Below are 20,065 nucleotides of genomic sequence, written 5' to 3'. Positions count from 1 at the left end.
TTTGTACAGCACCTAGCACAATGAGGATGAGATATCTAGAAACTACTGCAGTGCAGGTAACAAATAATAAAAATGGTATCACTTCAAGAACCTGAAAATTAGAATTTTTGGCCCATCATCTGGGTATAACAAATTCTGTTGGTCCAGTGAAAAATATGTCAGCATGTTGGCACGTTTCCTTTTAGAAACTTATAGCTCCCCTAAATATTTTCTTGTAATTAGGGCTGTCGCGCGATTAAAAAGATGACTAGAATACCATTTAATTTTTTTTTGTTTTCCACATTTTCAAATATATTGATTTCAATTACAACACAGAATACAAAGTGTACAGTAGCTCACTTTCTGTTTATTTTTGATTACAAATATTTGCACTGTAAAAAAGCATTTCATTTCACCTAATACAAGCACCGTGGGGCAATCTCTTCATCATGAAAGTTGAATTTACAAATGTAGAATTATGTACAAAAAACCCTGCATTCAAAAATAAAACAATGTAAAACTTTAGAGCCTACAAGTCCAATCAATCCTACTTCTTGTTCAGCCAATCACTCATACAAACAAGCTCATTTACATTTGCAGAAGAAATGCTGCCTGCTTCTTGTTTACAATAGCACCTGAAAGTGAGAACAGGCGTTTGCACGGCACTCTGGTAGCTGGTGTCGCAAGATATTTACACGCCAGATGCGCTAAAGATTCATATGTCCCTTCATGCTTCAACCACCATTCAGAGGTCATGCGTCCATGCTGATGACGGGTTTTGCTTGATAACAATCCAGAGCAGTGTGGACCAACGCATGTTCATTTTCATCATCTGAGTCAAATGTCACCAGCACAAGGTTGATTTTCATTTTTGGTGATTTAGGTTCTGTAGTTTCTGCATCAGAGTGTTGCTATTTTAAGACTTCTGAAAGCATGCGCCACACCTCATCCCTCTCAGAATTTGGAAAGCACTTCAAATTCTTAAATCTTGGGTTGAGTGCTGTAGCTATCTTTAGAGATTTTACATTGGTGTCTTCTTTGCATTTTGTCAGACTTGCCGTGGAAGTGTTCTTAAAACGAACAACATGTGCTGGGTCATCATCTGAGACTGCTATAATATGAAATATATGGCAGAATGCGGGTAAAACAGAGCCGGAGACATACAATTCTCCCCCAAGGAGTTCAGTCACAAATTTAATTAACGCATTATTCTTTTAACGAGCGTCACCAGCATGGAAGCATGTCCTCTGGAACAATGGCTGAACCATGAAGTGACATATGAATCTTTAGCGTATCGGGCATGTAAATATCTTGCGACACCGGCTACCACAGTGCCATGCAAACGCCTGTTCTCACTTTCAGGTGCTATTGTAAACAAGAAGCAGGCAGCATTATCTCCCATAAAATGTAAACAAATTTGTTTCTTTTAGCGATTGGCTGAACAAGAAGTAGGACTGAGTGGACTTGGTAGGCTCTAAAGTTTTACATTGTTTTGTTTTTGAGTGCAGTTATGTAACAAAAACCCCTACACATTTGTACGTTGTACTTTCATGATAAAGAGATTGCATGACAGTACTTGTAAGAGGTGAATTGAAAAATACTATTTCTTTTATCATTTTTACAATGCAAATATTTGTAATAAAAATAATATAAAATGAGCATTGTAAACTTTGTATTCTGTGGTGTAACTGAAATTGATATTTAAAAATGTAGAAAAACATCAAAAATATTTAATACATTTCAATTGGTATTCTATATTTTAACAGTGCAATTAATCGCGATTAATTTTTTTGAGTTAATCGCGTGAGTTCACTGCGATTAATTGACAGCCCTCCTTGTAACATCTCCCAGGCCTAGTACTGGAGAATTATGGTCTGCTACGCTGCTAAATAGAAAGGATTTCAAACAAAACTATTTCTAAGTTAAGACTAAGACCAGGTCTACAAACAAAGTTATATCAATATACCTAAAGGGGCGATTTTATACCAATATAATTAAGTTGTTGCAACTTTGTGGGTGGACTCATATCACTATAAACCTGTCTTATATCAGTTTAACTCTAGGCCTGTAAATTTACCAGCCCAAACTAAACCACTACCATAAAGTCCAGACAAAAAGTTGCACTGGTTTAACGAAGCCAATTTAAATTAACTGGTGCAACTTCTGTATGTAGACAAGTCCTAAGACTTGTCACCACCACCACAGACCTAAAAGTTCAGGTCATCTTCAGGAACAAATAGTGACATCACTATACCAACTTTAATGGATGAGATATGCATGAGCACACAAAGAAACTCAGGCTACATGCTTAGTGTCTTGTTATACTTTTTGCTGCATTATACACTTTTTGCAAAAGTTATAAATTATTTGTATTGCCATAGCGCCTAGGAGACCATTGTGCTAGGTACTGTACAAACACAGAATATCCCCCTTCCCAGACGAGCTTTTCATTTAAAGACAATGACCCAGATCTTCCATTTAGGCACCTAAATACCTTTGACGAGGAGGAGCAATATTTCCATTTTTTCCTGTTGCAAAGGTGGAGATCCTCCACCCTGAGGCTCTCCCTTGGTTTGTTTTATTGGATGTCTAGAGCAGCTTGCAGGAATGAGGCCAGAGTGGAACAGCTCAGCTCACCCTGTGAATAGTGAGAGTAAGGACTACGGGATGGAGGAAGAGGAAGCATCAGGAGGAGAACCACCACCAAGATACTCAGTGTTATAGTGCACTGAGAGATGGTCTGTGTTTCCGGCAGCACCCAGCGTAAAAGCTGGTTACTTACTGGTATTGTAACTGTTGTTCTTTGAGACATGCGTGCAGACATATTTTCCATTCAAGTGACTCACAAGCAGTTCTCATAGGAGGTGGGGCTCACAATCTGCCTAAGCAGTGACTGCAGGATTGCCTTCCTAAAGTTTGCATCAGATCTAGATGCAGTAAAAGTATGTATAGATGACCAGGTAGCCGCCCTGCAAATGTCCATATTGAAATATCACTGAGAAATCCTACTGCCGTTGCTAAGGCCCTCGTCAAATGAGCTCACCATCTCTGTGGAGGCATGGTCTGAGCCACTTCAGATGTTGGTGTAATGCAAGAATTTATGAATTTGGAATGGTTTTCACAGAGACCACCTGACCCCCCTCCTTCAGTCCACACAGGAAATAAACAAATGAGGCAATGCTTGAAAAGGTTTAGTTCTGTCTAGGTAGGATGGCAAGTGTTGCCTCATATCCAACATCTGAAGACATTGTTCATTTGTGCTGGAGTCCAGTTTAGGAATGAACTCTAGAAAATAAATCCTTTGGTTAAGGTGAAACTGAGAATCCACTTTTGACAAAAAAGTGGCTGCTGCCCCAGGGCCACACTGTCTTTGAAAACCTGTGTATGGGGGCTGTGCCATTAAGGCCTGCAGCTTGCATAATGCTGCTGCAGCTATAAGGAAGCCTGTCTTCTGGCACCGGAGGGACAGAGAACAGGTTGCTAGGGCTCGAAAGGAGTACCCATGGCCAGGACAATATTAAGGTCCCACAAGGGAACTGGCTCTTTCACAGGTGGATAGAGACAAATGATCCCTTAGAAACCTAACCACCATGGGGTTCAAGAAAAGTGGCTGATCTCAGATAGGCAGATGAAATGGCAAGATTTGAAATGAACCCACGATGAACTGAGTGAGAGACCAGAAGACTCAAAGTACAATAGGTATGCTAAAATGTCCTGAATACAGGCAAGCATCAGCTGGCTTCCCCAAGCAAGCAACCAAGCTGAAAAACACTTCCACTTGATTACCCTACTAGAGGTTTTCCTGCTGTTAACCCACAGCAAAACAACGCCTTCCAAATATCCTTCCTCCTCATCTAGCCATGAAGCATCCACATCATGAGATGAAGAGGGGTGACTGCTGGAAGCAAAACTTGATCATAGTGCTGAGTTAGTAAGTTGGGATGAAGAGGCAGCGATACAGGAGGTCAAACCAATAGACCAGTAGGTCGGAGGGCTAACATTGCCTGAGCCAAGCTATAGCAATAAGAATAAGTTTGGTATGATTCAGCTTTAGCGTGAGAATGACCTCTGGGATTAGAGAGAAGACGTACCTCAAAGGAGACCCCCACATTTGAGGTGAACGGTGTCACTTAGGGAATCTGTATCGAGACCCACTTGAGAGCAAAAACTGTGGCACTTCTTGTTGTGTCTAATCGCAAACAGATTGATAGTTGGAATGCCCCGTTCTGCAAAGATGGACTCAGCACCCTGGATTTCAGAGACTACATGTGATTGTGGGAGAAATTCCTGCTGAGGTGATCGGCCAAGTGAGTCTGGACCCCAGGTAAGTGAGCTGTTGTGGGAACAATGCTCTCCCTGATGAAGAACTGTCGTAACTTTATTGCTTCCTGACACAGCTGATTGGAGGAGGTTCCTCCCGTCTTGTTCATATAGTACTGCGGTGGTAGCGTTACTGAGTATATGAGCCAGTGTGCCCCATATGTAATCCCGTAAAACTTGGCAGGCATTTTAAGTGGCCCAGAGCTCCAGAATGTTGATTTGGAGGGAAACTTTCTGTTCTGAGCACAAGCCAAGAACTTTTAACACTCTTAGATGTGCTCCCCAACCAGTGACTACAGTCCTGGCTGGGGGAGGATGAACAAAGGGACCACCTTGGCATACATTGCTCTGAACTGTCCAGTACCATAAGGATCTTCTGAGGAACTCAGACAAGCCTGTCCAACATATGACACGTTAGGCAACAGAGCAAATTCAATCGCACCTGAAGAGGACGAAGGCGCAGTCTTGTATGCTGGATGATGTAAGTACATGCAGCCATATGACCTAGTAATTTCAAGCATACATGGACCATAGTTGAAGGCGGACATTGCAGTGCCAGACATAGATGCTGAATTGTTTGAAATCATTCATTTAGCAGAAACATTCTCAAATTTGTAGATGCTAATAGGGCCCCAATGAACATAATCTTTTGAGTTGGTGCTACCATGGACATTTTTTTGTTCAATATCATTCCCAGATGACTGAAGAGACAAAAGAATGGCCATAATGGGTCAGACTAATGGTCCATCTAGCCCTGTATCCGGTCTTCAGATAGTGGCCAATGCCAGATGCTTCAGAGGGAATGAACAAAACAGGGCAATTATCTAGTGATCCATCCCTTGTCATCCAGTCCAAGCATCTGGTAGTCAGAGGTTTAGGGACATGCACAGTATGGGGAGCATCCCTGATTATCTTGGCTAATAGCCACTGATGGATCTATCCTCCATGAACTTATCTAATTCTTTTTATAACCCAGTTATACTTTTGGCATTCAGATCATCAACCGCTCGCAATGAATTCCACAGGTTGATTTTTGTATTGTGTGAAGAAGTACTTCCATATTTGTTTTAAACCTGCTACCTATTAATTTCATCGGGTACAACACTTCCTTGTTCACTTTCTCCACACCAATCCCAATTTTAATAGACCTCTTTCATATCCCCCTCAGTCATTTCTTTTACAAGCTGAACAGTCCAGGTCTTTTTAATCTCTCCTCATATGGAAGTTGTTTCATACCCCTGATAATTTTTATTGCTCTTCTCTGTACTTTTTCCAATTCTAATGTATCTTTCTTGAGATGTTGCGAACTGCACTCAGTATTCAGGGTATGGATGCACCATGAATTTATATAGCAGCATTATTATATTTTCTGTCTTATTATCTATCTCTTTCTGAATGGTTCCTAACATTCTCTTAGATGTAGTGTGAATTGGGAAAACATGTTCTTTGAACTTGTCTCTCACTAACCAATAGTCCAATTCCTCTTTTTCTGAGGTATGCTGACACTACAGTCAGTCATGTATTTTTTAAAAATGTGAGGTGCTGAAAGGAAGCACAGTGTACTGATAGTGTTACCCCACCATACCAAATCTCAGAAATTTCCTGTGGCTCAGGAAAATTGCCATATGGAAATAAGCATCCTGAAGGCTCAGGGCAGCAAATCAATCATTGTGACTCAATGCAGGAAGGATAGTTGCTAGGGTGACCATATGGATTCCGAAGTATCTAGTGTATTTGCTGGAGCTGCAGAGGTCAATAATAGGTCTCATCACTCCTTTGAATTTGAGGTCCAGGAAATACCAGGAACAGAACCCCTTTTTCTGATGCTGTAGGAGAACCTCCTCTATATCTCCATGTGCAATCAGACTCTGGACCTGCAGCAGGAGCAGTGACTCATGAGAGGGGTCCCTGCAGAGGGATGGGGCAGAGGGCAATGGCCAGGAATTATGGCATGACCCGATCACATGGTACTTAGGACCCCTTTATCTATGGTAACCACATCCCAAGCACTGTAGAAGTGAGACAGCCGGTCTTTGAACTGAGGAGACGTAGATGCGGAGGTCACAACTAGAATGCTGCCCTGGACAGGCAAGTCAAAATAGAGGCTTGCTGGACACTGGAGGAGGACTATCTAGTTGGTTGAAATTCCACCCAGAAGACCTCCTCCTCTGTGATCTTATGACCCTTCTTGGAAAAATCTGCGGTTTCTCAGAAAAGGATGAATGGCAGCAAAACTGCTGCGGGTAGCATTGCTTCTGCCTCCCCTAGCTGGGCCTCTTTGTGGCTGGGGTATAAACATCCAAGGAATGCGAAGTAGCCCCGGGCTACTTAAACAAATGTCAAGTGTTGCCAATTTCTGAAAACAAAAATGACCATCAAGATAAGTCTTCTATGATCCACTGAGCATCACAAGCTATGCTGGAGTTCTGCAATGACAAGGCCCTCCTCATGGTCACAGCTGATGCCACAATTCCAACTGAAACATCTCCTACGTCCAGAGTTGACTGCAATGAAGTCTTGGCCTCCAGAGGGGCCTCTGTATCAAAAGCCTCAAATTCCTCCCGGGAGGCTTTCATCAACTTCTCTGTGAATCTGGACAGAGCATCCCAATTAAGAAAGCCACAGATGGATAACGGAGCTGCTGATTTCCAATGCGCATCTAAATTGATGAACTCATATAAATTTTCCTCCCAATCAAATCTAACCTCTCAGACTCCAAATCCTTTGGAATGGACTTGTACCTCCCCTGTTCTGATCTCTCGTTTACTGCTATCACCACAAGAGAGTTAGGAGTTGGAAGAGAGTAAAAACACTTGAAGTCCTATATGGGGACTGTCGCAGGGCAGAGGTGCAAAACCTTTGGATGCCCTGCTAAAGACCTGGCTTCCCCCTGTTTCCCTATAGGGTGGCCGGGTACATGGGCCAAGACCCTTAGCTGGAAGCCCAGCTGCAGGCCCTAACGAGGGCAGGCTCAGTGTAATCTGCTGAGCCAAGTGGAACCAGCTGGATTGCTGACTGGGAAGAAATATAAACCCAGGGAAGAGCTCAGAGGGGGAGGCTAGCCAGGCAGAAGGATAGGAGGGTTGAGGCTCTGTCTCTGATGGCTGACATAAGCCTCAAAGGCCAGGGGACCCAGCAAGGGGTCGGACCGGGGACCGGTGTTGGGGGAAATTGGGACTGTACAGCTACTGTAAATAAAAGAACACGGGTGAAGCACCTGCAAGAGGCATCTGAGACCCTTTCTTTTGCCAGCCCAAGCACAGGGCGCAGGGACAAGGGGAAGGAAACTTGCGTCTGTGACATGTGGGGGCTTGTCCGGGATCCCTCCTAGCCACCGATACCAGTGGCTGCCTGTATGGAGGAGACCCTGAAATGGCTGGTTACTGCAGTGCAGGAGCTGCAGTAGTCCCACCAGATGGAAAGTCAGGCCCTGACGGCATGGCAGGAGAGCCCATTGTTGGTCCCCCAAGAGTTCATCAAGGAGCAGTCAGCGGCCCAATAGCAGATCCTCCAGCGGGTGGTGAGTGCGGCGAGTGGGGACGGAACCAGGACAGCAGGGTGGGGGCTCTTTACGATTGGCCCCACGGACGACCCTGATGCCCTTCTGGGGACATCTGAACGGGTGGCTACAGCAGCAGGCTGGAAGAGTTCAACCTGGGCCTTGCGGCTAGCCCCGTACTGGGAGGTGAAGCCTAAGCAGCGTTCATGGCTTTGGGAGAGACTGAAGCAAGAGACTTTGGGACTGTGAAGGCTGCTATCTTGGACAGGGTCGGACTCTCAACCGAGAGGTTCCATCAGCGCTTTCAGGCGGCCTGCTGGACAGAGAGCCTGAGACCCAGGGCATTTGCCCGGAAGTTAACTGACTTGACCACTAGGTGGCTGAGGCCCACAGCCAGACAGTGGAGGAGATAATGGACCAAGTGATCCTGGAACAATTTCTCCAGGGGCTCCCGGACCCAGTGTGTGTTTGGGTCCGATGACATCAGCCGGCCCACGTAGCAGATGGAGTCCGGCTGACAGAAGAGTACATTGAGGCGGAGGCACCCAGGAGGGCGGTGAAGCCTGTTAGGGGAGTAGGACCCGCAAGGAGTCCACCAGAGCCTGCACCCAAGAGGGGGGTGGACCCAGGGCCCACCTGCAGCCATGAACAGATTTGTTGGAAGTGCGGGCGCACTGGCCATAAAAAACAGGACTGCTCTCAAATGGAGTGTGGGCTAGTGGACTTTTGTGGGTGGACCAGGGGGCAGAAGGGACCGGTAAAACAGCCCTTAACCACCATAACTGTGTTAGTGGGGAAGAAGCCCCGAAAGGGTTTGGTGGACTCCGCCTCCACTCGCTCACTGGTCTGTAAGGGTCTGGTGAAGGCACGCTGGATGATTCCGGGGACAAAGGTAGCCCTTCGGTGTGTCCATGGGGACACCCAGAGCTACCAGATGGCCCAAGTTCCCCTGGAGGTCCAGGGGTGCTTCCGGTGGCAGCAGGTCGGGGTAGTGGAGAGGTTACCCTACCCAGTCCTACTGGGAAGTGATTGGGGACCCCCTTCTTGAGAGACAGGAAGTCGGATCCTAAGGAAGGGGGCTGGTAGAACCCAATCAGGGAGGTGCATGGAGGTGGGGGTGTGTGGAACCCCTAAAAGTAGCAAGAACCCCTAGACCACCGAAGGAGAAGAAAAGAGTAAGGGATAGCGGGGAGCCCAGGGTAGAAGAGAGGGGACTTTGCCGGGAGGAGGAGGGCCAGGCCAGGCACCCCGAATCCCCCCTATCTGCTGTGCCTTGGGAATGTGGCAGGGGGTGTGTGGAAAAGAAACTCCTAGACAGTAGTGGGAAGAAACCAACAAACGTTGGTTTTATGGTAACGAAGACCCCTCCAGGCAGGAGTGCAGCCCTCATGAGCCCGAGGAAGGCAAGGGACTTGGGGCCTTGGAACCGACCCTGGAGTTGGGGTATCTAGGCACCCAGCCATGCCAGAGAGAAGGCCAGGGGAGGCAAGGGAACACTCAGGCACAGCCTGAACAGGAGTGTGGACTCTGTCGGGCCAAGGGACATGTGTGGGAGACTTGCCCCTACCTGGGAGGGGGGTCCTAAAAATCCCAGGGAGGACCGGCAGGAACTCACAGCAGGGGTAAACGAACCCCCTCCAAAGGGCCAATATGTCCATCTGAGAAGAGGCTGGGGCTGGTTGAGCCTGGCGGCTCATTAAAGTGGGGAGGTGTGTCACAGGGCAGAGGTGTAAAACCTTTGGATGCTCTGCTAAAGACCTGGCTTCCCCCTGTTTTCCTGTAGGGTGGCCGGGTACGTGGGCCAAGACCCTTAGCTGGGAGCCCAGCTGCAGGCCCTAACGAGGGCAGGCTCAGTGTAATCTGCTGAGCCAAGTGGAACCAGCTGGATTGCTGACTGGGAAGAAATATAAACCCAGGGAAGAGCTCAGAGGGGGAGGCTAGCCAGGCAGGAGGATAGAGGCTCCGTCTCTGATGGCTGACACAAGCCTCAAAGGCCAGGGGACCCAGTGAGGGGTCGGAGCGGGGACCAGTGTTAGGGGAAATTGGGACTGCGCCCTGTGCTTGGGCTGGCAAAAGAAAGGGTCTCAGATGCCTCTTGCAGGTGCTTCACCCGTGTTCTTTTATTTACAGTAGCTGTACAGTCCCAGGCGGCCAGTGTGGCTGCACAAGGAGCTTTTTAGATATCTAAAATCCCAAAGGGATAAATACAGGAAATGGAAGGAGGGGCATGGAAGAAGATACAAAAGCAAAGTTGCTCAATGACTACTTTGCATCAGTTGTCTCACAAAAAATAAAGTTTGAGCAGATGATTAGCAAAAGTTACCACAGACAATGAAGAGGAAGAGATGCAGATTGGGATGAGTAAAGGACATGTCAGAGATCTTCTGACCAATTTGAATGAATTAAAATCAGTGGAGCTGGATGCTATTAACCCAAGCATACAGAAGGAATTAGCTGAAGAAATCACGGAGCCACTCATAGATGACAGGAAAGGTCCTGGAAGACTGGAGAAGGGCTAACATTGTGCCCATCTTTTAAAAAAGCGGGGGGGAAAGGAGGAGCTGGGGAACTATAGACCAGTCAGTCTGACTTTGATACCTGGGAAGCTATGAGAACAATATATAAAACATTACATTTGTGAATACCTGAAGGACCGAGGGGTGATCACCAGCAGCCAGCATGGATTTACCAAGAACAAATCATGCCAAACAAGCTTGATTTCCTTCTTTGACAGAGTAACTGGTTTGGTGAAAAGGCGGAATGTGGTGGACATAATATACCTGGACATCAGCAAGGCTTTTGACACAGTCCCACAGGACATTCTGATAAGTAAGCTGGAGAAAAGCAGGCTCAACAGAACTACCATTAATACATACATAATTAAACAACTGCAAACAAAAAGTAACTATTATTGGAAAGTTGTTGGATTGGAGGGAGGTCTCAAGTGGAGTTCTAGAGGAATTTGTTCTGGGTCTAGTGTTGTCTAACATCTTTATTAATGACCTGGATGTAGATACAGAGAGCAGACTGATCAGGTTTGCAGATGACACAGAGCTGGCAGGGGTGGGGGGAGGTTGCCAATACTTTGGAGAATAGATCTAAAATTCAAAAGGATCTTGATAAATTGGAGAACTGGACTATAAACAACAAAATGAAATTCAACAAAGACAAATGTAAGGTGCTACACTTAGGGAAGAAAAATCAAATGTACAAATACAGAATGGGGGGAAACTGGCTTGGCAGCAGCACTGCTGAGAAGGATCTGGGAATTGTGGTAGATCAAACCCTCAACATGAGTCAACAGTGCAATGCTGTTGTCAAAAAAAAAAAAAAAAAAAAAAAAAAAAAAGCAAATGCAATTTTAGATTGCATTAGCAGAGGCATAGCATGCAAGTCATGGGAGGTGATACTGTCGTTCTATTCAGTGCTGGTTAGATCTCAGCTGGAGTAGTGGTGTCCAACTTTGGTCACCAATGTATAAAAAGGACAGAGAAACTGGAAAGGATCCAGATGAGAGCAACAAAGATGATCAAAGGGATGGAATTCAAGCCAGATGAGCAAAGGAACTGGTTTAGTTTGGAAAAGAGGAAATTAAGGGAGGGGATCTGATAGTGGTCTTCAGATACTTGAAAGGCTGCCACAAAAAAGATGGACAAAAGTTGTTCTCTTTTGCCACCAAGGGCAGGACAAGAAGCAATGGGTTCAAACCATAGCAGATTTAGATTAAAGCACAGAAAAAACTTCCTAACTATAAGGACAGTGGAACTGACTGCCTCGGGAGGTCGTGGAACCTCCTTCAGTGGAGGTTTCCAAAGGAGGCTGGATTGCCATCTGTCTTGGATGGTTTAACACAACAAATCCTGCACTTTGGCAGGGGGTTAGATTAGATGACCTTTGCCGTCCCTTCTAGCCCTGTGATTCTACATTGCTGATGCTGCCATTATCAATACCAGACTCAATAGATGCCCCATGGCCAAAACCAGAGGCAGTTAGATGGACTGGCATCAGGAGTCCACAAGGAGCTGCTTGTTAGCACTTAAAAGGGCTGTTTGAACTTGTTGAAACCCTGGGTGAGGGGAAGATCAAATAAGGGCTCACCTGCAACACTACACCTCCCTGCCAGGCGACCACGCTGGGTCAGACTGGAATGGTGCCAGCACTACTAAGTTACATTAACAATGAACTATATACAATAAATTTCTAGAGAAACTGAGGAAAAAACATGTAAAGTAAAGCACCACAGAATGCTCAAACTCTAGCCACAGGGAGCGAGAAGGAAGTGAGACTGGTCAGGGTGCTGCTAACCTTAAATAGCTAGGGGAAGGGCAAGAGCCACAAGGCATGAGCACTGCCCATAGGTACTGTTAGGCAAAGTTCTCCAGCTTCAGTGCACTGGGCGCATGCCCACCTGAGTGGAATACATGTCTGCACACACTCAGAGAAGAACAGAATGATCACTAAGCATACCAGAAATAAACATACCCTGGGGTGGGAGGCTGCTTCCGAAGCAAATGCTGGACCTGAGGCCCTTTTCTACATAGAGTTTGATGTGTTCTCCCTGGTGCCAGCCAGGCTCCCATCAGGCTGAGACCTGTTGGAGGAGTGGACTAGTACTGCAGAGCTCTGAAAACAGCTGCACTCCCTACAGTGCAGAAACCAAATGAGCCGACATGCTCCCTGGAAAGGTACATACACACTGGAGGAGAGAGATTTCATCCTGGGCAGCCTCAGCAAAGCTCTCCCCACCCTTGGCCACCTTCACAGCTACACGCCGCTTCTCTCTGTGAAAGGAATCACACCTGCAGACCAGTGCACAAAAGTTCTGTCCGCCCAGCTTCCCACCATACAGCCTGGAGGAGTCTCCATGTCTTTCCTTTCCCTGTAGTGATCCCCCCAATGCCTGTGCTCTGTACTGAGAGAGGCTGCCCTACACCTCTCCTCTGCCTTTAACATCCCCACCCTCATACCTTCTACATACAGCAGGGTGGAGACCTGTATTCATCTCCCTCTGGCAACTATTACTTTAAGGTTAGAGCTCCATCGCCCTCTGGGAGCAGAAGAGGTCTGGCCAGGCTGAGATAGAGCATATTATAAATCAGAAAAGTAAATATAAAGAAAGACCTGTCCCCTTCAGGCCAAACACAAATCCAGTAGGGTTTCCTGCAGGCACAGCTCAGCACCGCAGACTACAAAGCATTCCACCCACCAATGTCATCTCACTTCTGTCTAACCTAGGCTGTTTGCCTAGTGCCCAAGCACCAGCTCCCTTGCTAGAGATCCTTCCCCTCTGATTCTTGCTGTCAGACTCACCCCCCACTCACTTCAATAGAGCCCTCTTGTAACTGGCTGCTTGGGAAATAATGCCTCACAGCTGAGCTAGCTCTGCTGATCCCCTCCCACCACCACCCACATCCCTGCCTTCAGGGCAGGCTATTACTCTGAGCTGTTCTTTCCTCTGCTTAGATAGAGAGGGTCAATTCCTCCCCTTTCCCCCCTAGATGGACTCTAAACTTCCCTTTACAGCCCCATTCTACAGAGTTCCCCTCCTTTTGGAATAGTCTCTATTGTGCTACTCACACCATGTCCTGGCACAACCAGACTGTAGAGAAGTAGCCAAAGCCCAGCTTGTGCACCACCTGGTATCTTCCACTGAATGTGTCTCCCTTCTGCACAGGGTAGTAGCCTCCTACAGACATGGATCACCAATAGCTCCATTAGTGGGACAGGTCTTCAAAATGCTACCAAACAGAAAGAGGGACTGACCTCAACAATTCAGCCCAGAGTCTACAAATCTCCCAGGCTGAATTGCAAGGAGGTTTGGGTACCAAACTGGTAACACTCGCTGGGACTCACCTGCACAGTACTCTGCAGGGTCCTCCTGGCATCCCCACTCCTCCATGCCAGAGGCTTGCTGCAGTCCTCAGGATGAGCTGGTGTGGGGAACAGGGATCTGACACTTGGAGCAGACACAGCACGATCTTCAGCATTTTACTCCTGTAAATAGAGTTATGTATGTGCATACCTGTTGGTATTTCAGCCAAGCACCCGTGCCTTCCCCTTTGCAGCTTACCTATTCTTCCTTTCAGATCTCATCTTTGATCCCTCTCCCCTCTACATCCCTTCTTCCTTCCCCTATGTTTCCTCAGAATTGGACCTGGGTTATGAAAATTTCTGGCATTTCCTGAGGGATTAGATATTATTTTAAGATTTCAAAATAGGGACATTGAGATGACTCAGGCTGAGCAGAGCTCCTTGCTGGGTGCAGCTAGAACAGAGAGAGGCAGGAGTCTCAGGTTTCTTGCTGCCTTGCTCTGATTTCCAGAGGATTAGTGGGGATTGAAGGAAAGGGCCAGGCATTCCCTCTGACAGGCTACAGTGCTGGCCTGGCCTCCTGCAGACAGCACACAGATCCAGCTCAGCAGAGGGAGAGGGCTGGTCTCTAATGTGCGCACAGTCTAACTGAGCTGCAGATTCTCACATTCTATTTTAGTATTAAATATGCGCTGGAAACTCCAGTACTCTGCAGCCCAGCCCAGGACAAAAGCTAATTGGCTATAACACAGATTATCTTGAAATAATGCTTCAAAACTCTGCGAGACCACTGTTTTTGGCACTCTAGGAGTCAACCATTTTAAAAATAACACCCAACATAGCGATTCATGCTAAGGATTTGTCTGTGTAGTGGCCATCTGGCAATTTTCACTAACTTGAATCCTAACAAATGTGATATTAGTTAGTCTGATTAGATTATTAGTATGTTAGACATACTGCCCTTAAAGTCTGAGGAGTTAGTTGGTGAAACCTAAGGGCTAGTCTACACTTGAAATGTACTAGACTAGTAAGACTGTCCATATGAGAATTTATCTGGAATAACTATTTTAGAATAGTTATTCAAGAATAGCTATTCTGGTATTTCCAAGTGTAGACAAAGCAATAAGAGCATTTCCCCAGCAACTCTGGAATGGAATTGTGGCTTCTTCTGTCATTTTTGGTTCTTCAGCTAATTGCATTTACCACATCCTGCTCTTCCTTTGTTAGCAACAAAGCTGCCCTTAAGGACCAAACCTTACAAGCTGTAGCTGCATTTCTGGTTGATGCTGCATGAGTGCGGGGTATGAGCAGATTCCCTGGCCTGTGGCTACACTTATGTAAAGGGAGTCTGGGACTGCAAAAGTCTCCATTGCTCTATTTTCCCCTGCTTGAGGCTGAAGCAAGGAAGAACAGGTTAGAATGCACCATGAAAAGGGACTGTGACTGCCTCTAACCCACTTCCCTTCTTAGTTCTGTTACTGAAGCATAATGCATTATCTCAAGCCTCTGTCTCTTTTTAGATGCAAAGTTCCAGAAGCCCCAATCCTCCACTTGTCACTCTCTTGTAAATAACAACTTTCCATGACCAGATTCATACCAATGTAACACTGAAATCACTGGACTAATCCCCAGTTTGCACTGGGGTGAGTAGAGAACTGGGCCTGTTCAATCTACTGCCATGCCAGGAGAGCAGCACAGTGCCCTGCCATCTATCTCCTAACACTCTGATAGGGCATTAAAGAACAACTACAAGAATGAGTTGATATCTGGAAACCGTGCCTTATAGATGAAGCTTCTCACATCTCACTATTTACATCACTAAAAAAAAAGGTTAAGAGGTACGCAATGCTCTAGTAACAAGCCCTACACAGGGGTGGCCAGCCTGTGGCTCCGGAGCCACATGCGGCTCTTCAGAAGTTAATATGCGGCTCCTTGTACAGGCACCGACTCTGGGGCTGGAGCTACAGGCCCCAACTTTCCAATGTGCCGGGGGGTGCTCACTGCTCAACCCGTGGCTCTGCCACAGGCCTGGACCCACTCCACCCCTTCCCACTCTCCCCTGAGCCTGCCATGCCCTTGCTCCTCCCCCTTCCTTCCACACCCCTGCCCCCCCAGCCTCCTGCATGCCACGAAACAGCTGATTGGGAGGTGTGGGGAAGGAGGGGGAGGCGCTGATCGGCGGGGCTGCCTGTGGGCAGGAGGCGCTGCGAGCGGGTGCTGCTGATGTATTACTGTGGCTCTTGGCAATGTACATTGGTAAATTCTGGCTCCTTCTCAGGCTCAGGTTGGCTCCCCTGGGGTTGACGTTGCTGATAGTAATCTCTAATCTAGCAGAAAAAGGGATAACAAGATCCAGTGGTTGGAAGCTTTGAAACTAGTCAAATTCAGACCAGAAATAAAGATGCACATATTTAATAGTGAGAGTAATTATCCATTGGAACACATCATCTAGGGATGTGGTGGCTTTTCCAGAACTCAAAGTGTTTAAATCTAGACTACATATCTTTTTACAAAGAGATGTTCTAACTCAACAGATGTTATGGGATCAATGCAGAAACCACTGCATGAAGTTTTCTATATTGTATTATGCAAAAGGTCAGACTGGATCAGTGGTGGGAAAACTACAGCCCGTGGGCCACATCCGACCCACCAGCCAATTTTATCCGGCCCTCGAGCTCCCACTGGGGAGCAAGGTCTGGGGCTTGCCCTGCTCCCGCACTCCAGTTGGGGAGCGGGGTCAGGGGGCACGCCGCGCGTGCTGCAGCTCTGCGCAACTTCCAGAAGCAGCGGCATGTCTGCCCTCTGGCTCCTACACATAGGGGCAGCCAGGGGTCTTCGCACGCTGCCTCTGCCTCAAGCGCCACCCCCACAGCTCCCATTGGCCGGGAACTGCGGCCAATGGGAGCTGCAGGGGTGGCCCCTGCGGACGGGGCAGCGCGAAGAGCCCCCTGGCCGCACCTCTGCGTAGGAGCTGGAGGGCGGCATGCCGCTGCTTCCGGGAGCTGCTTAAAGTAAGTGCCGCCCAGAGTCTGCAATCCTGCTTCCCTCTAGGGCCCGAATCCCCTGCCCCAGCCCTGATCCCCCTCCCGCCCTCCAAACCCCTCCATCCCAGACTAGAGCATCCTCTTACACCCCAAACTTATCCCCAAGCCCACCCCAGAGCCTGCACTTCCAGCCGCAGCCCTCACCCCCCCCGGTACCCCAACCCCCTGCCCCAGGCCAGAGCCCCCTCCTGCACCCTGAACTCCTCATTTCTGGCCCCACCCTGGAGCCTGCACTGCCAGCCAGTGTCTTCACACCCTCCTGCACCCCAACCCCAATTTTGTGAGCATTCATGGCCCACTGAACAATTTCCAAACCCAGATGTGGCCCTTGGGACAAAAAGTTTGCCCACCCCTGGATTAGATGATTACATTGGTCCTTTCTAGTTTAAAAAAATAATCTACAAAAGGAGCAGCAGTGCTTCATTGCTGGAGATGCTGTCCTGTACAATCCAACAAGCTCCATCTTCCAGTGTCCCAGAGTGGCTCTAGGAGCAAGCATCCCTCCTCTTGGGTTTGCGTCATCTCCAGGCACCCCTGTGAGGTACATGAGGATACCTGGCATACTCAGTTTTGGAAGATGGTTGTAGAGAGTAAAGCAGTTGAACCCACAGAGAGCAGTAGATTCTTCTCTCATGTGTGAAAGAGACATATGCCAGGACACAGTTTGGGCAGGGCTTTCCAAGTAAGCATCCCTGCAAGCCTTGGCACATGCAGTAAAAGCAGCCCTTGCAGATCTAAATACCATTGGTTCTTGACAGACTCACCATGTAGTAGCTCATGGAGGCAGAGCTCACGGCTCTACTTGAGACCTGGGGTGTACAGGAGCTCCTGGAAGAGTGATACTGAGAGCTTCTGCTTTCCTTTTTAGTCTGGTTTGGATGGGAGGGGTGTCCTTGAGCGGAGCAAGTTCCTCTGCACCACTGGAGGTATGTGGTGAGGAAAGGGACATGGGATCAGATCACAGCAAGGCCCCTGGAAACAGCACTGGCTTCAGAATAGACCTTGGACATTTTGGGATAGGGTCATTTTACTGTACTCATAACTTTGCACCTGTTTTAAGTTTCCTGCTTCTAACTCTCTCCTAGCATCAGGTCTATCCAGCCACAAAGTAAATCCTTTGAAAGTTCCCTGGAGGCTATTTATAGGTAGGGTGACCATATTTTCCAATGCTGAATACGGGACACCTGGTAAAATTACTCGTATTCAAGCGAGTTCAACGGCAATCAATCAGAACTATGCAGTACAAACGTTCAAATTAACATCAAGTTGACTGAGCCCCTGTTAAAAAGAAATACTGTGTAGTTGGATTCTTTTTATTTATCTTCTTATCTTTAAGGCTTTAGGGTTCACATGGGGAGGGGTGACACACACACCGCTACCCTCCTCCACTTATACACATAGGGAGATGTCACACACACACACCCCTCTCTCTCATGGGGGGAGGGTGAGGGGGGGTGACCGACTGACCCTCTCCTCCCTGCTGGGAACACTCCACCCCCTATGCCTGTCTGGGCCCCCGGGACGGACACGCCTCTCCTGCTACCTCGTGCCATGTCTTCCCGAGGAAACACAAGTGGGGAGGGGGCACGCAGGATCTCATGCCCCCGCTCTCCAGATTTCTGCTAGGGTGCACACCAGAATGTGGCCTGCAGCAGCCTTTTGGCACTGTGCAAGAGGGAAAGGATGAGAGCTACTTCCAGCTTCAGGGGAGGCAGGGGGGTAGGGGGAGGGAAGGAAGGAATGACCTGCCCCATGTCTTTGCAGAGCTGATCTCTTCTCCCCGACCCCCGCCCGTATGGCTGGAAGCAGCTTGTCCCTTCCTGCCTGCACAGTATCGAAAGGCAGCTAACACCTCCAGGCTGCTGCTGGCCACCGACATAGCCCAGCCACCTCCTGTCCCCTGGCTACAACACGGGCAGGAACGGGTTAAGCCCTAAGGATGCATCATGCACCAGGGCCCAGGGAAACTGACTGCAGGGGTTTCAGCGAACCCAGCCAGAGAGGCGGCTCAGCAGGGGAGGGTGTCTAGGGGACAGAGCAGCCCGGCGCTCCCTGGGCCTGGACCCGGGACAGGGAGGGGCAGGTGAAGAGGGTGCTAAGCCCCTGCCCTGGGGCCTGCTGCGGAGCCTGAAGATTCAGGGTGTGAACAGGCTGGAAATCGCGCCCCCCCCCTTCCCCCTCACCACTCCAGAGCTTAGCTGAGGAGGGGAGAGGCTTCCCCTTTGGCACATGCAGGGCTCTGCGCCTCCTGGCCAGCGCCCTGGGCCACAGGGTCTTGGGCTTTCCTGGGGCGCTAGCCCAGCCAGAGGCAGTGGGGGAAGGAAGGAGGCTGCCGGCCACGCTCCTGGTGAGCTGAGCACTCCAACCAGGGGCTGGTTTTCTGCACAGTGCTGGGAGATGGACGAGCCCCACCAGGGGGGATATGGAGGAGCAGTGGGGCTGCGGCGAAGGAGCAAAACAGGGAGAGGACAGGAAGAGGGGGAACATGTAAAGGGCCAATGGGTGGGCAGCAGAGGCGACACGTAACTGGCCACCGCTTGACGCCTACCCACACTCATCAGCCACCGCAGCTTGCAGCGTGCAGCCAGCGCCGGCTGGAAATGGGATGGGCCGGGGGCAGGGCCCTGCTGGCTGAGAACCGGCACACAGCGGGGGCTGCACTGACAGACCAGCAGGGGGAGTAGCCAGCCCTGCGCGCTGCACCTTTGCCCAGCCACCAGCTTTGCACACCCACCCCAATCAGCAGCCACTTGACTCCCCTTCCCCCTGGCTGTGGGCGGGCGGCTGGCAAGCAGGGATCTGGCTGGCAGCAGGACCCACCAGTACCAATGGGTGGGCGGGTGGGTAGGGCGGAAAACAGAAAATATGGGACAATTTGCCCATTTTTAAGAAAAAGTCAGGACACCTGCAGGAGGACTTAAATAAGGGCTGTCCCTTTAAAAATGGGACGTCTGGTCACCCTATTTATAGAACAAAGTTTACAGCTTAGCTGAGATGGAAATACAAAATCTTTCCTGCACACTGATCAGCTCAACCCCAGGGGTCATAACACACACAGCTCAACAGCAGTCCTAGTGCGCACAATGAGCAGCAGACAGGGCCTGTTAGGTTGATGGCCTTTCTAGTAGGCCCCTCCCTGAGTTTTGTCTTGCCTCTCCTTTTTCTGTGCAGGGTCAGCACTCTCCGGCATATGCAGCCCAGGAAATGTGAATGGAATTGCCTGTGCAATCACTACCGTACATATCCCAGAATCACACTCCCATGAGCACTTATGTGCATGCACAAAAAGCTGGCTATGCAGAATTCCAGCAGTGGCTCTGCATCTTTTCTCTACCACACCCCCCTTTCAAGTTCTGCAGTACTTTTCCCGCTAGTGTACCAAGAGATTGCACTTTTAGATGTTCTGAAATAC

General features: G+C 48.5%; 1 protein-coding gene across 9 annotated transcripts in view; it reads right to left on the bottom strand.

Annotated features, from left to right (window-relative positions):
- LOC102938560 (SRSF protein kinase 3) overlaps positions 1-20,065 on the bottom strand; it is a 68,554-nt gene that overhangs the window by 24,112 nt on the left and 24,377 nt on the right. For 4 of the 9 annotated variants that reach the window (XM_043552456.1, XM_043552455.1, XM_037905410.2 and 1 more), the window contains 3 exons: positions 13,652-13,792; positions 13,376-13,484; positions 12,492-12,579 (listed from right to left, as the gene is read on the bottom strand). In XM_043552456.1, coding sequence (XP_043408391.1) covers positions 12,492-12,579; positions 13,376-13,484; positions 13,652-13,697 — 243 coding nt within the window. In that variant the 5' untranslated portion in view covers positions 13,698-13,792. Of the gene's footprint in view, positions 1-12,491; positions 12,580-13,029; positions 13,084-13,375; positions 13,537-13,651; positions 13,793-20,065 lie in introns of those variants that run through there. The other 5 variants (XM_037905411.2, XM_043552457.1, XM_037905412.2 and 2 more) reach the window with 3 other exon arrangements.

This window comes from Chelonia mydas, chromosome 7 (genome assembly GCF_015237465.2).
Source record: "Chelonia mydas isolate rCheMyd1 chromosome 7, rCheMyd1.pri.v2, whole genome shotgun sequence".
In the NCBI taxonomy this organism is placed as follows: domain Eukaryota; kingdom Metazoa; phylum Chordata; order Testudines; family Cheloniidae; genus Chelonia; species Chelonia mydas.
This window is presented reverse-complemented; position numbering and strand designations above follow the sequence as displayed.